At 33.1% G+C, this 15,820-nt stretch overlaps 1 protein-coding gene across 4 annotated transcripts in view; it reads right to left on the bottom strand.

The window, feature by feature from the left end:
• Nucleotides 1-15,820, bottom strand: part of Klhl5 (kelch like family member 5) — a 64,312-nt gene that overhangs the window by 19,486 nt on the left and 29,006 nt on the right. For all 4 annotated transcript variants that reach the window (XM_047566578.1, XM_047566579.1, XM_047566577.1 and 1 more), the window contains 3 exons: nucleotides 13,160-13,296; nucleotides 12,429-12,625; nucleotides 7,625-7,837 (listed from right to left, as the gene is read on the bottom strand). In XM_047566578.1, the coding sequence (XP_047422534.1) occupies nucleotides 7,625-7,837; nucleotides 12,429-12,625; nucleotides 13,160-13,296 (547 nt within the window). The remainder of the gene's footprint in view (nucleotides 1-7,624; nucleotides 7,838-12,428; nucleotides 12,626-13,159; nucleotides 13,297-15,820) is intronic.

The following is a 15,820-nucleotide window of genomic DNA, read 5'->3' on the forward strand; positions in this document are numbered from 1 at the left end:
GGACTACTGGTGCTTTTTTAAATATATTTTTTAGTTGTCAATGGATCTTTTAAAATTTTATTTATTATTTATATGTGGTGCTGAGTATCGAACCCAGTGTCTCACACTCGCCAGGCAAGTGCTCTACTACTGAGCCACAATTCTGAACTCAATACTGGTGCTTTTTAAGTAATCTTTTTATTATTTTTCTATAATTTCCACATTTTCTAAAATAAATCACTTTACAGTTATAATTAGAAATAACTTTAACTGAGGAATAATAAGTGGGTGTTGACAAATTATTCTGCACTTACCAGACTTAAGTAATATACAAATACTACCACCAAAAAACAATCCACCAATTTCTCAAAGGACAAAGAACTCTAAACTGTGATTATTCTAAAAGAAAAATTAAACCCCCTCTTTCTTCACTGAATCCTATTTTACGTAAATGCACAAATACTGTTACAACCTATCTTTTATAAATGATTTTTTTCCCTTTTGTGCTAGGCTCTCCATGTCTCCCTTTTGTGCAACCCCTCACTGCCCTATCAACAACCTATGTGCATCTTTTCATTTCTTTCTCCAACTTACAGTCCTCTGCTGACATAATTCTTCTATGTATGTGACGGGACATGTGGTTTCTCTTTTACTATTTGTTTTATTATATGCTTTGCTGTATCTTATCATTTTTATTTAATTATGTCTCATGAAAATTTCTCCAAGTCTTCCTGAAGAGGTATAGTTCAGATACAGTCTTGTAAATAACTATTCCATAGTATACAGGTATGCTAACATTTTCCAGTCATCTCCTTATTATGAACATTATTTGTTTCTGGTATGTGTACACATACATTGACATATGCATGTGCTGATACACCCAGACATTTCAAAAGATGCATATAAATATAAAAGATGTAAAAACATCAGGATGCTTTCCAAAGAGGCTGTAATAATTCATCTTTGTACCAGTTATGTGTGAGAGCAGAACATTCCTGCCATGAATGTTAGTTCTTTTCATTTTTGTCAATGTAGAACATTTCCCCCTCATATACATCTTTTTATATTTTGGCCATTTGTAAATTTTCTTTCTCCCTTTGCATCTTTTTTCTGTTGTTATTTAAATTTGATTAGAAATGTTTGAGAGTTCTGTATGTCTGTCTGTCTGTCTCTCTCTCTCTCTCTCTCACACACACACACACACACACACACACACACACACCCACACACACAAAGGAACACCTGTATTTTTCTAGATTTTTCATTGTTTACTGAGGTTGTTTCATAATACTTTGCTCTATAAGCAATCTTTATTTTTAGGTCATCAATTATGTCTCCCTTCTTAGATTCAGAATTTCCAGTCCCGTTAGAAAGTGTTTTTATTTCACTTTGTGCATGTAGGTCCCTAGATTATCTGTCAAGATTTCATTGCTTTATTTCTTTCACTAAGGCCATTCATTCATGTGATATATTTTTTTTTTCAGATAAAAACAGTTCTGCACCAACACCATTTATTAAATAATCCTCTCCATTTCCAAATGAACGTTGATAATATATTACAGACTCAAACGTAGATCTCATATATTTTTTGATTCTTTGTTCTATTAATCTACTTGCCTAGTTCTATTCTAATACCATATTTTATTACAGTCTTTATAGCATATTCTATCATCTAATATTATAAGTCTCCCCTCACTGTTAATTTCCATAGTTGCTTGGTTATTTTGGAGTCCTTGTTTTCCATTTTTTTTTTTTAACCCAATTCCCTCTCATCATTTTTTCTTTTTTCTTTTTTTTTTTTTTTTTGCGGTGCTGGGGATTGAACCCAGGGCCTTCTGCTTACAAGGCAAGCACTCTACCAACTGAGCTATATCCCCAGCCCTCCCTCTCATCATCTTGATTTTCTTGGTGTTCTATTGTGAACTGCACTAAATTTCTTTATTAATTTTGGGAGAGTTCATTTTTTGATATTAATATGTTCTGTTTAAGAAGTCTTTCCATTTGTTGTATGCTTTTCTTCACATGAGTCTTATGACCTTCTTTTATTAAATATATTCCTAAATATTTTATTATTTTTGCTATTGGGTACACATTTTAAAATTTTCATGTTGTTTATGTTTTGCTGGAAGAAAGTTAGTCTTCTGATTATTGTACACTTGTATTTTAACCTGTTACTTTACCATATTCCTTGATTATCCTGTATTATTATGCATACAACCATAATCATCACCAAACAGGGAGAGTTCAACATCTTCTATGTGTATACCAGTTATTTATTTTATTACTACTTTGCAAAAACCTTCAAAGCAATGTTTAAAAAATAGAGTAAAATGGAATATCCCCATTCCTGGTTTGAGCTGACATGGTATTAGTGTTTTACCAGTTAGGATAATCAGTGCTGTAGTGTTGGGGAATCCATTATTATGTTTGTCTCCTCTTCCTAATTTAGAGTTTCAAATTAAGAATGGTTGCTAATTTTTTTCCCCAAATATTTATTATCAACTGATATGATCATATGACTTTTTCTCTTTTAAAGTTATTAATGTAATGAGTGCCTTGATAGATTCCCTGATAATCATCCCTGGAAAAAGACCTTTCTGGTCACACTGTAGTATCATTTTGATATACCGCCAGGTTGTATTTGACAATAAATTGCTTTATAATTTTACAATTAAGGCATATTTGAATTATCACGATTAATTCATTTCAAGTAAACAAGTCAATGGTTTTTAGTGACTCTACCAAGTTGTAAAACCATTACCACAAAATGGTTTTGGAACAGTTTCATTACCTTGATATCGTATACTCCCGTTTACTGTTAATCCTGATTCCTGTCTTTCTATAGATTTGACTTTTCTGGACATTTCATAAAAATAAAATCTTACAATCTTTTGTGTTTTGTTTCTTTCACTTAACTTATGAGGTTTGTCCATCTTGTAGCATATGTCAGTATTTTATTTCTTTTTATTATTGAATAATGGCTATAAATGGTTTTATCTATTCATTCACCAGTTGATGAACAATTAGGGTGTTCAAGTTTGGGGTTATTATGAATAAAGCTAAGAAAGCTTATGTGCAAGTCACTGTATAAATATATTTTCATTTCTCTTGGGTAGATAATCTATGTGTACAATTTTGGGGTCATACGGTAACTTTATATTTAATTTTATGTGTGTGTGTTTTGGGGGGTACTGGGGATTGACCCCAGAGGTACTTTACTGCTGAGATACAACACCTGCCTTTTTATTTCTTCTTTTGAAACAGGGTCTTGCCAAGTAGCCCAGGCTGGCCTCAATCCTGCAATCCTCCTGTTTCAGTCTCCTGAGTCGCTGGGATCATAGGCATGTGCTACCACACCAGGCTTCTTTTATTGCCTTTTGAATAATTTTCTGAATGATATCTATTATTTTCCATTTGATCTGATTCTTAGATTCATGGCTTTATTTTTTTCTATTATTCCAATCTCTACTTATAGAGAATTAACTTATAGTTAATTCCATCTATTAATAAACTATAGACTGTCATCATGCTAAGAAATATATTTTACTTCAAATCACAGTTACTATAAAATCTTCTCAGACTTTACTTTCTATAATTTTTTTCACATTTTTATTTAGAAAGGAGTAAAAGTAAATAGAACAAAAGTAAAAGGAATAGTAAGATTAATCTAAATAAGTCAACATTCACTAATGGTTTCTGCGGCTAGCATAACTATGTTTTGTTTGCATAGAAGATATATGGAATAATTAATGTCAGAATTTACACTCTAGTGTAGGTCATGAGACTGGTGTCTTAATTAGGTTGAGGCAGGAGGATTCGAGGCTCACTTCAGCAACTTAGTGAGACTGTCTCAAAACAAAAAACCCAAAGGGCTGGGGGTGTAGCTCAATGGTAGAGTACCCCTGGGCTCAATCCCTAGTATCTTAAAAAAAAAAAAAGGCATTAAGAACTATAAAATATACAGATTCTCATATACTCTGCATTCTTGGTTGATTCTAAATCACTCCTCTGCCATGAGAGAATGGCAGATTATTAAGATGAAAGCATTTGGACTAGAAGAGAACTTTAACATAAATAGAATGTAAATAAGTTATGAATTCTGTAGACTTTAAAAAATTGTTTTGGTATCCAAAACTTGTAAATTAATAGAATACTGATTCACTTTAGATTTCTGACTCTTAGTAAAAAACACAATAATTGAGAACAGAGTAGTAGAGACCAATACACTTGTAATTTAGGCTACCATTGGGAACAGTAACAATTCCAATGTTAAGATCTTTTAAATAATATATCTGTATCTATATATACCTAGGAGGTATATCTCCTAATATTTTTATCCATATTGTTTAAAATTTGATCTAGTCTGAAAAGTTTGTCTTCTCTGTAGCATCTGATAACATTACACTCCCTCCTTATTGAACTTGGAATCCATTTTTAATAGCACTCCAGGCAAAAGTAAAATAAAATGACCATAAACACTTGTCTTTTTAATTATTGAGAGTATTTTTTAAAGCTATACTACAATGACCATTTGGTATAGGATTACAATTACACAAATTATTTCCTTCATCATTTTAAAGATCTATTGTTGGATATATTATAATAAAATCACTATAGGTAAATAGAACACTTTCATTAGGTCAAATATTGTTTCATATTAATGCAGTATAGTAAAACCTCATTTAGTTAGTAAGAATAAAACAATTTCATGAAGGAAAATTCTCTAGGTTACTAAACCTAATCTCAATTTTAGAAATATTAGTCATTTATTCGATAGGTATTGGACAATTTGAACAACTGTCATATTTTCCTACCTTTGAAAATAAAACATAGAGAACACAATTCAACATTTTTTGATGATTTTAGTGCCTATATCAGAACTTTACTACTTATTAAATAATTCTGTAGCCTTGCTCTTCATTTTTATCAAGGGAAATAAACCAGTGCCAGTATCTCTAAGTGTCACAGTACTGCAACATATTTAGTATTATCACTGTAGAAAAGAAAACATTGCTCAGAAAGGTAAAGTAATAGTTTATAGTACACAAGGCAACATGTCAACAATGCCTTCACTCCTTCCACCTCCACACTGGTGGACATTCTCAAACTTGAGGGTGCATCAAAACCACAGGAGAGTTCCTTAGACCACAGTCTGCTAGGCCCCGCCCACAGAGGTTCATATTCAGTAGTTGTGGGAGGTCTAATAATTTGCTTTTCAAACAAGTCCCCAGGTGCTGCTGAGTAAACTCTGCCTGCTGGGGATCACCTGGAGAACCACTGGGTCAAGTTGAGGATTTCCCCTCACTTTGTCTTCTCTGATGATGTTAACACTTCCTTCCTGAACTTGCAATCAGTTTTTAATAGCACTCTAGTTACTCAGCCAGGTTTGGGAGCAACCACTCAATAAAACAGTGTTTCCTCAGGTCCCATCCCTTGTATTCTTGTGTTCTTCTTGGCCAGTGTTGTTCTCTTGGCTTTGACTTCAACAACCTAATTAAATAGTTTTCAAATTCTTTTCTTAGACCCTAAGAGGATTAAAGGCACTTAGAAGCTTTGGGAATATGACTTTCCCACTTCCTTCCCCACATTATACCCCCAAATTATCTCTTCATTCTATATTTCTTGACTCAAATGACGGCACTTTTACTAACCTAGGTGCACAAATCAGATCATTTCGGGCCCTCCTTAATTTCAACCGCTCATCAGTCATTAAGTTGTGTCAACTTGACCTTCTAGATAGCTCTTGAGCCTGGTTATTCTCTAGCTCCACTGCCAGAGCATGCCTATTTCTCTTGGCTGAACTCCAACAACCCTGTTAATGGGTTTCTAGTTTTGACCCTCTGATCCGCTCTATACAATGTACTTGCAGTAATCTTTCCAAAATAAAATTACAGTCATGCCATTTCCCTGTTATAAAATCCTTTAGTGCTTTATCATTGCTTTTAGGACAAAATTCAAACTCCTTGGCATGACTAGAAGGTCTTCATGATTTGGTCCATTTCCCTCTCCTGCCTCATATTTTGACATTGCCCGACTTTATTCCTACACTCTAGCCAGGCAAACTAACTTCAAATTCCAGAACACAATGTATTCATTCATGACTCCATAACAAGGTAAAATCTCCTATCTTCCCTGGGTATTATGCCCCCTTTTTGGTAGCTAACTCAAGGTATAGATTATGGGGCTCACTTTAGGAAGTTCCCCCTGCTTCTCCACCATCAGTTTTGGTGGGCTACTCCTATTATTTTCAAGTCACATCCATTTATCACAACCTTCATCTCTCTCTTTCTCTCTCCATATATATATAAAATATATATAATATGTAGAATTTACAATCATATTTATAATATATATTATAATCAGATTTAGTTTGGAACTATTTATTCCTCCATCTGATATCCTTCCCTATACCCCACAATTTTACACATGGTGCACTCAAGAGGTAGAATGGTTTAATGCCATACAACTGTAGTTGGATTTGAGTCCCACCTCTACCTCTGATTAACTCTCTTATGATAGCCAAGGACCAAAGTCAAATAAAACCACAAGGCAGAAAGGCAGAAATTACTTTGTGGTTTTGAACACATAGTTTTACTTTTTTGGTCTGTTACTTCATTTGCACCACTGGTTTTGGACTAAATGATTTTGAAAATGCTTTCAACTTTAACAACTTACAGATATGACCATCAGCAATATCCTGGATAATAGGTATTCTAAAGGTCTCAGAGTCATGCAAATATAGTATCATATAAACATCTGAAGCTGCAGAACTAAAGTAAATTCTCAGGATACTTAATTGTACAGATTCTTTTCAAAGTCTAATAGGATTTTTTCAGATTTTATTTAATCTAGAAAAGAAATTCTGCTAGATGGCAGTAAAAAAATAACACTTTATTTAAATCTGATTTCACAAGAAATATTTTGTTATTTTTCCTGAATTGCCATCAATTCATGCAGTCTCACAACTGTGTATTCACACAATATCCCACTTCTAAAATGAAGGTCTTTCTTATAAAGCATCGACAATGATTTTTGTCTTTGTAAGTTACAAACAGTAACTTTCACTCACAACAGCAGGAAACAATACATTATGAAGATTAATATAAGTAAGGTAATCTTATTTATAGCACATTCTATTTTATAGAATGTGTTTCTGATCCTCATAATAATCCTATGAGATGGTCAGGAAGAATGTTATCTCCATTTGACAGATGAAGAAACTGTAGTATGTGAATATGCCAAGTCACAGAGTTTTAAAATGTCAGAGCTGAAACTATCATCATATCTTATTAATCTTAGATCAATTCAATTAATCTGTATGTTGATAGAATGTAGGTATTTAGTGGATACTTAATAAATGTGAAGCAAATGAACGAATCTAAATTTTCTGATTCCGAGAATACAGTGTTTCTTTTGTTACTAATTCTCCTCCAACTGGTAAGATAAGTTTGTAGCTGTTAAAATTACAAATTCAAAATTAAGAATCTTAATTGATGCAATTTAGGTATCCAGACCCTCTGCATGAAAATATAAGAAGAATTTTGTTAGCTTACTATCTTTTCACCTATGTGTTTTATAGGAATATGTGTAAAAATTTGATAGAACAAGCAAAGAAAAAACATACAAACAAGTATCTATTAATTACCTGTGGTGCAAGAAGAGGTAGCCTAATATAAGCCAAAAGTTTACTGAGGTCTTTCCGTCTCTGTTCCAAATCATGACGGACCCAAGTAAGAAGTGCATTCAATATTGTCTCCTCATTTGGAATGTTCATGTCATCACTGGCCAAGAGCTTTGCAATTTCACTGGCTGGCAGTAATACGAATTCCTGGTTTCTGATTACTTCCATGAAATGTTCCTGGATAGAAAAATAGCAAATAAGTAATAAAGTTTCTTCTGTCCATCAGTTTATTTAAAAGAAACTAAAAGTTTTTGTATTAGGTGCCCCAAAATAATTTATATTTTAGACCTTACATTGTGTCACCATTTATTGTGAAAGGAACAATAGAGAGAAACCTTTAAAGGGCAATTATGAGCTGGGAACAGTGGGGAATGCCTATGTAATCCCATCAACTTGGTGGGTTGAGGCAGTTTGAGGCCAATCTCCACAATTTAGTAAAACTGTGCCTCAAAAAATAAACAAATAAATATAAAGTGTTGGGGATGGGGAGGTAGCTGATAGGGCACCCCTGGGATCAATCTCTAGTACTGCAAACAAAGCAAAATAAACAAAAAAACAAAACAAACAAAAAGCCACAATTATGTTGCTAAACATAAAAAAATAGAACTAAGGTGTTATATCATTTACTACATTTTTAAAATGGACCTGTGATATTTAGGTATTGCTTTGTCCAAGTTAGGGAATAGTATTTGCAAGTCTTTTGAAGGAACATAGGAAAGAAAAAGGAATTAGACACTGATCTGCATGATACTGTATCTTCAGGAATTAGTTTGGATTTGTGATTGCTGAAGAATTTAGGCAACAGCAAAGCCAAATTACCTGGGTGAGATTGAAGTTACTTCTCTTATCCAGAAATGCCCTCCAGGCTGGTCAGATTTCCAAGGACTGTTCTAGATCAAAGAGTATTTGTCCTCAAGTTTATTCTAAAACCAAATTAGCCATTAAGATTGTTTTAATGTTATTTATAAGACCACCCAATTTTAGGTCTGTTTTGAAAGTTTTAATTTCCTCTAATACGACTATGTCAAGTTATTTTGGTCTCATAGAAAAAAGAACCAAAAGTGCTAACCCAGAATGTAGTAGGACCAGGACCTTAGACTGAAGGTGACTTAATCCTGGCTAGAACCAAGCTCTCTATAAATTGAAATGGGAGCTAGAAATGCCCTTAGATGTGAGATAAACTTTATAGGTTATAATCTGGAGAGAAGGAAAACTTACCCTCCTATTTGAAAGGTTTCAAGATATCATTTAATATAAATGCAAAAAAGGAGAAAAATATAAATGCAAATGTTAGACAATGTCCTTTAATGTTTTTCTTATACTTCCTAATATTTTATCCCTGTCTTAGCATGTAGAGTTTTAGTAAAATTGCTAGGCTATTTAAATTACAGATAGAGATAAAGTCTATCAATAGCTATCTTCTATATAAGAAGAGAATCATATTTTCTATTTAGCCTGTGGTAATCCGACTGAGGTACTTATCTAAAATACATCTTGGGTTGACATCCCTTTCAGCAGAAATTCTTAAGAGGAAAACCATTCATGAATAATTAATTAAATTCAATTGCTCCAATTCATCATGATTTGTTAAAAGATACCCAAATTAATCTATTTTAAATGATTGATTATCATTTTCAGAAATATATTTTAATATAATCTCAATGCTGGAATTGCTTCAAGCAAACTGTACTTACTCAACTGTATACTGACATTGTAAAATGATTTTGTAGCACACAGCAAGAGCTACAAAAATGCTAAAATTTTCAAGCCAGTTATTCCACTTGTGGATTAATTCTTAATAAATACTTTGTAAGTGGAAAACAAAGCTGAATATCTAGCAATGCTTCTTTATATTATTATTGGTAATAGAAAACTATAGGAAATAGCCTAACTGTCCAACTATAGGAGATTGTAACTCAATGGATTAATAAATAGGCAATAAAAATTTCAAGGACAAGGATAACACAGCTACCTGTAAGAATATTAATTATGTAATATTAGGTGAGTTTCTGAACATATCAGAGTAATATACATTTTTAGTTGTTTAAAGGTGTGGTATATAGTATAATGAACATATTTATATAACACTAGTATAACTATTGTTATATTTTCGAATGGCATTAATTATATTTTATTAGTAAGAAAAAGACTATTACATAAGGATTTGATAAACTGTTCAGGCATATATTTCAGAATACTGCCAATTCCATTTTTGTATCATTTATATTAAGTGAAAACTGAGTTTTTTAATCAAATTATGAAATGCTACTGAACTCAAGTTTTAACGAAGTGCTTTTCAAAAGTATAAATTTGGTTTTGAAGCGGCTCTTTCAGCAGAATTCAATGTTTTTATGTTTTATAGGTTGAGAAACAAAATTTAATATTTTAAAATTAAATACTGACATTTGTTTCTAAATCCATAATGATACTAAATAGTTGTAATGAAATAACCAGTTAAACTTTTTCTAGACATTAAATGGCCTGCTCCAGGTCCTACTTAATGGAACTCAGAAGCAGAACAAGTGTTTCCAGGCCAGGATCCTGAGAAGGAGCTGTTCATCCTTTTCTCCTTGACCCTGTGCCACACCAGGGAGCATCCCCAGCCCACCTATCACTTACTGGCTGAACTCACTGGCACACATTATGCTTACTTCATATTTTAAATCCATTTTATGATACAAATATCATGCTACCAAACAGTTGTTAGCATTATGTTCTTTCCCCCTTTGGAATAGTTTTTAAGCAAATAAAATTACTGAGGGATTTATTTAAATTGAAGATTGAATTTTACTATACATTTTTATTCAGTTCCCATAGCAACAATCCAGACAATCTGCCTCTAAGTTATTTATTGTTATTAAAATTCCATTTCAAGTCTCTGCTGAAACTAAGTAATATTAAATAATGACCTTGAGAAAAAAAATTTACCACAAGTAACCGACTATAAAAATTTTAAAAATATCTAGCTAATTCAAGTTTAATTTATGTTTAAGCCTTAAAGCAGCAATCATACCTCTACTGTAAACAACAGGAGTGACCTAAATGCATACAAATGTTTTCATGTGAATAAAACTCTTCCTAGGAAAGAGATACTAAATTATAAACTTATTAGGAAGAAAAAATTCAGTTCTATTTTATTTATTTACATTCATCCTGTCACAAAAGTTATTTGAAACTGCAGGTGTAAGGTTAAAATGAGAAATCTACAAAGAAGGATAAAGACTGAGCAGGAAATTTTTCAAAGGATTTAATTTAAAAAACATTAGCCTAATACCATGCTAAGTCTGTATATTATTGTCCCATTGTGCAATCTTTTATTTTTTTTACCTGTGATGATCATAAACAAGAAACATTCCTGAGAAGTGATTACAACCACAGGGAGAAAAACCAATCATAAACACTGCGGTTTTCTATGAAAGCTTTCGTTTCCTCACATTAACCCCTACTGTGTTAAACAGAATAAACCTATATGATGATGATGATGACCATATGATGATGGCACCTTTTTCTGACTGGGGAGATGATGGGCCAATCACTAGATTTTTTTTTTTGTGGGGGGAGGGGTAGCGGGGATTGAACTCAGGGGCATTCCACCATTGAGTCATGTCTCTAGTTCTATTTTGTATTTTATTCAGAGACAGGATCTCACTAAGTTGCTTGGCACCTTGCTTTTGCTGACGCTGGCTTTGAACTCTCGAGCCTCCTCCTCAGCTTCCCCAGCAGCTGGGATTACAGGTGTGCACCACCACACCTGACTAATCACTAGTTTTGAGTGTTGAAATTCTATTAACATTTAATGCTCTTATCAAACTTATGAAGTAGATAGATTGAATCTTCTCAATAGGTTATAAATAAATCACCTATTCTTACTTCTCCAAATCTCTGTATTTCTAATGGGAGCTTCCTAAAGCACTGTCAATCTCTACACAAACAAACCAACTCAATGGAAGCATGGAGGGTGGAGGGGAGGGTAGACAAAATAGCATTTCCTAAATGCTGATAAAATTAGTAATATGGCTAGCTGCATACATGTATGTGAATATTCACATTATTTCTTCTCTTAGAAGTCAGTTGCTCTAATTGAAGCATTTAAATCAAGTCTGTAAACACTTCTTGTTAGTTGCGTACAGTGGTGTATGCCTGTAATTCCAGCAGCTTGGGAGGCTGAGGCAGGAGAATCCCAAGTTCAAGTCAGCCTCAGCAACTTTGTGAGGCTGTAAATAACTTAGTGAGATCCTGTCTCAAAATAAAAAAATGAAAAGGGCTGGGTATATAGCTCAGTGGTCAAGCACCTGTGGGTTTAATCCCAGTACCAAAAATAAATAAATGAACGTAATCAGATTCATTCTTTAAAAATGTCCCATTCATCTTCTTATCATTTATATCAGTACCAATACATTATAACCATTATCACTAATTTCCATCAGTGAATATGTGGACATTTCTGAAAATCATCCATGTGCTGTAAAGTAAAATGTTTGGGGAAGTCCTGCTCTAAAAAGCAGCAGGTCTGAAAATATTGAATGAAATAGAACTAGGATACTACTCTGCTCCTTAGTGACTATAATAACTTAGGGCCTGAGTCCTCCATCCAAAAATATTACTTGGTGTTTTCCCCTCAAAACTCAATGAATTTATGACATGCTAGACCAAACCTGAAACTTAAGACCCATGAAAAGCCAATATGAAAACAGCAACATGCAGATAAACCTTCAACAATAAGGAATAAGGCAGAGAGGATATGCCTGCCTGCTTTTCGAATACATACCATAGTGTAATTGTGAGCCACTTTATGCAAATCTGTACAACCCTGGGCATCAGCAAAAGAACGAATTCCAAGACAGTTGGATGGGTGAAGCTGTTTCATTAAAAACTTACAGCATGCTTCCACAACCTGTGAAAGCTGAAGAAGGCAAGCTGTAGATAACAGGCATTCAATATTATCTTCTTTTAATTCAAGGCGGCCTTAATGATAAAAAGAAATTCCATTAACTAGGGAAATACATGAATCTTATTTTATAAAATAACTGATGTTAACAATAATATTTCTAAATAAGAGCTCATTACATGTATTATAGAACTAGAAAGTTTAAGACATTAAAAAAAAAGTACTGAATGTGGGCGAAAATTATTAGCTCTTTGTGACCTCTATTAAAAAATAAAAACTAATGTCTTATTTTCAGAATTTTTAAAATGATGCATTTGTAACTTATCAATTCTATATAACTCTCCAATTTTAAATGCAAAATTTTCTCTAATTACATAATTCATCTAATTATTATATTAATATTTTAAAATACTGTTCAAAAGCTTCATTATGATAACTACTTTGAAGGTTTTAATATGGAGATTTTAACCTATTTGAGGTATCACCTAGGGTGGTAATGACAATAGCAGAATTAACTGTTAGCTAGGCATACTTTATTAAGATTGGAAGTTTGGAATCTAATAATATAACATAAATTAAAGAGGTTTTATTTATATTTTCAGACTTATTACCTGTATATGCATACTGAATCAAGGACCACAATGAGTTTGGTTCTACACCTTCCATTTTTATTTCTTCTTGTCTTGCTTCTCTGACATCATTAGTAAACATGGCAGCAAAATAATCTGAGACAGAGGAGAGCACCAATCTGAGAATACATTAGAAAAAAAAATCAATGAGCATATTAAAGTTGATATTCTTTAATAAATACTTTATCATCTTTTTCAAAAAATTTGTTACACATAAAAAGTACTTGGTACTGGGTAATGCATTTTAAGTTTGACAAATTGCTTTATGCTCTACTTCCTTCCTTTGAATAATAAATTACCATTACTAAAATTTTCTGCTGAGGTAAATGATTTACTTGCTTTACCACTCAAATATAACTTTATAACACCTAGAAAACAAGCTACAAGCCCACAGCATTAAATCAACTATATATAAAAAAGAAAAAATTTAAAGGTTACTGTTTATCATTTTTGAAAATAACCTAAACTATCTTTAAAAAAATTTAATGGTAGAAGTAGTGAATATACGGGAAACATTTAAAAAGAGTTTTAGCAAGTTATTTTTAACTTTTATAATATTTTTATTATCATAGCACATCATATCTATTTTATTATAATATTTGTATAATACTATGAAACTATAGTATTTTGCCATAAAGACATAATAACATATGGCCTACTTCTGTGAAATTTTTTGTTGTTGTTGTTGATGGTTCTGGGGGTTGGCAAGTGCCATTTTAAAATTTTATTATAAGACAGGGTCTTGCAAAGTTGCCCAAGCTGGTCTTGATCTTGTGATCCTCCTACCTCAGTCTCCTGAGTAGCTGGACTCAGCAAAATTCTGACAGTCAATAAAAATAAAAGTAGTTCCAAATATATGTATTTTTGAAATATGCATTTTTTCACTTGATTATGTCTTGAAGATATTTCTATGTGAGCATGCTTACACAGATTTACATTATTTATTTATTTATTTTGTTTTTTGCCGTTCTGGGGACCAAACCCAGAGCCTTGCACTGGCTAGGCAAGCTCTCTACCACTGAGCCACATCTCTAGCCCCTTTATTCTTTTTAATTTTTGGTACCAAGTGTTGAACCCAGGGGTGCTTAACCACTGAGCCACATCCCAAGTCTTCTTTTTATTTTATTTTAAGGCAAGGTCTTGCTAAGTTGCTGAAGCTGGTTTTGAACTCTCAACCCTCCTGCCTCAGTTTCCTGAGCTGCTGGGATTACAAGCATGTGCCACTGTACCTGGCCCTTTATTCACTTTTTTAAAGGAGTAAAATGATGATACAAATTATTGATGAAACTCTCCACTCTTCTGCCTCCTTAGAAATGACCCTGCTGAGTTATAAGGTTTACCAAATGCCTCTCTAAGGTACTGTCCCAATTTAGACCTCCACCATTATTGTATAAGAGCCAATGTTTCTCTATAACACCATCAGATGTTAAAATTTTTGGTCATCTGCACCATGTTAACTGTATCTTGCTGTTTTAATTTTCATTCACCTAACTACTAATTGGTACCGATCTTTTCAAATATTCACAGGCCATGTTGATTCTTTCTAACTACCTATTCATTCATTCATTCATTCATTCATTCATTCACTGAACAGAACTTTCATGCACCTAACAAGTAATGGGTACTCTTCTAGATATTTCAGATAACACAATATACTAGATAGAAAACAGACTTTTCTCTATGTGGTCTTACCTTTTAGAAGTAAGGGAGACAAATAATGAACAGTAGCAGTATATGTGATAGTAAACTAAAAGGTGATAAGTGCTATGGTGGGGGGATGTAGTGTAAAGACGGATGGATAATGTATGTTAAGTTTAACAGGTGATCTCACTGGAAGGTAATATTTGGGCAAAGACTTTGAGGAAGTACTTTGTGTTTATCATTTTTGAAAATAACCTAATAAGAAACTTAGTCACATAGTATCTGTGAACAGCATTTGGGCAAGAGCAACCAACACAAAAGTCCAAAGGCAGAAGCAGCATTTCTGGCACATATAAGAAATTACAGAGTGGTCTGTGTGGTTCATGCAGAGAAGCAAGGAGAGCAGTGGGACAGAACCTTAGAGAGGAAGTGGCAGGCTGGGTCACACTAGTCACTGAGTGTACTTTGGCTTTCACACTTGGAGACATGAGTCATTGAGAGGTTAGATCAGAGGAGTGACTGGATCTGAGTTCCATTTTAAAGGATCACAATGTAGGGTAAAGGTTTTAAGCGGAGACACCAGTTAGGAGGCTCCTGTATGAGTCCTTAAGTGAGACAGCTTATACAAGTATGGCAGGTAATCTAGCAATGTGTTCAGTTCTGGAAATACTACAGACTTTGAGATACCTCCATGAAATCAGATTGAAATATCTTTAATATGAGCATAAACTCATGCTTATAATATGGATGCTCTGTCACTAGTAAACAGAACTATCTCAATAAATGTATGCTAATTGACAACTATAAGACCAAGCCCATTCTTTCTAATGTTTTAGCTCCACTTTGGAAGATTTAAAAAAAAAACTCGTTGAAACAGAGTGTTAATTAGTTTTGAAGGGCATAAAAAAAAATCCTTTGGGATCACAGTGGTGATTAACAATAAACAATTGAATGCATATGAAATTATCAGAAGAAAATCATTTATCATTTATGTTAATGGCT

Source organism: Sciurus carolinensis, chromosome 10, assembly GCF_902686445.1.
Source record: "Sciurus carolinensis chromosome 10, mSciCar1.2, whole genome shotgun sequence".
Lineage (NCBI taxonomy): Eukaryota > Metazoa > Chordata > Mammalia > Rodentia > Sciuridae > Sciurus > Sciurus carolinensis.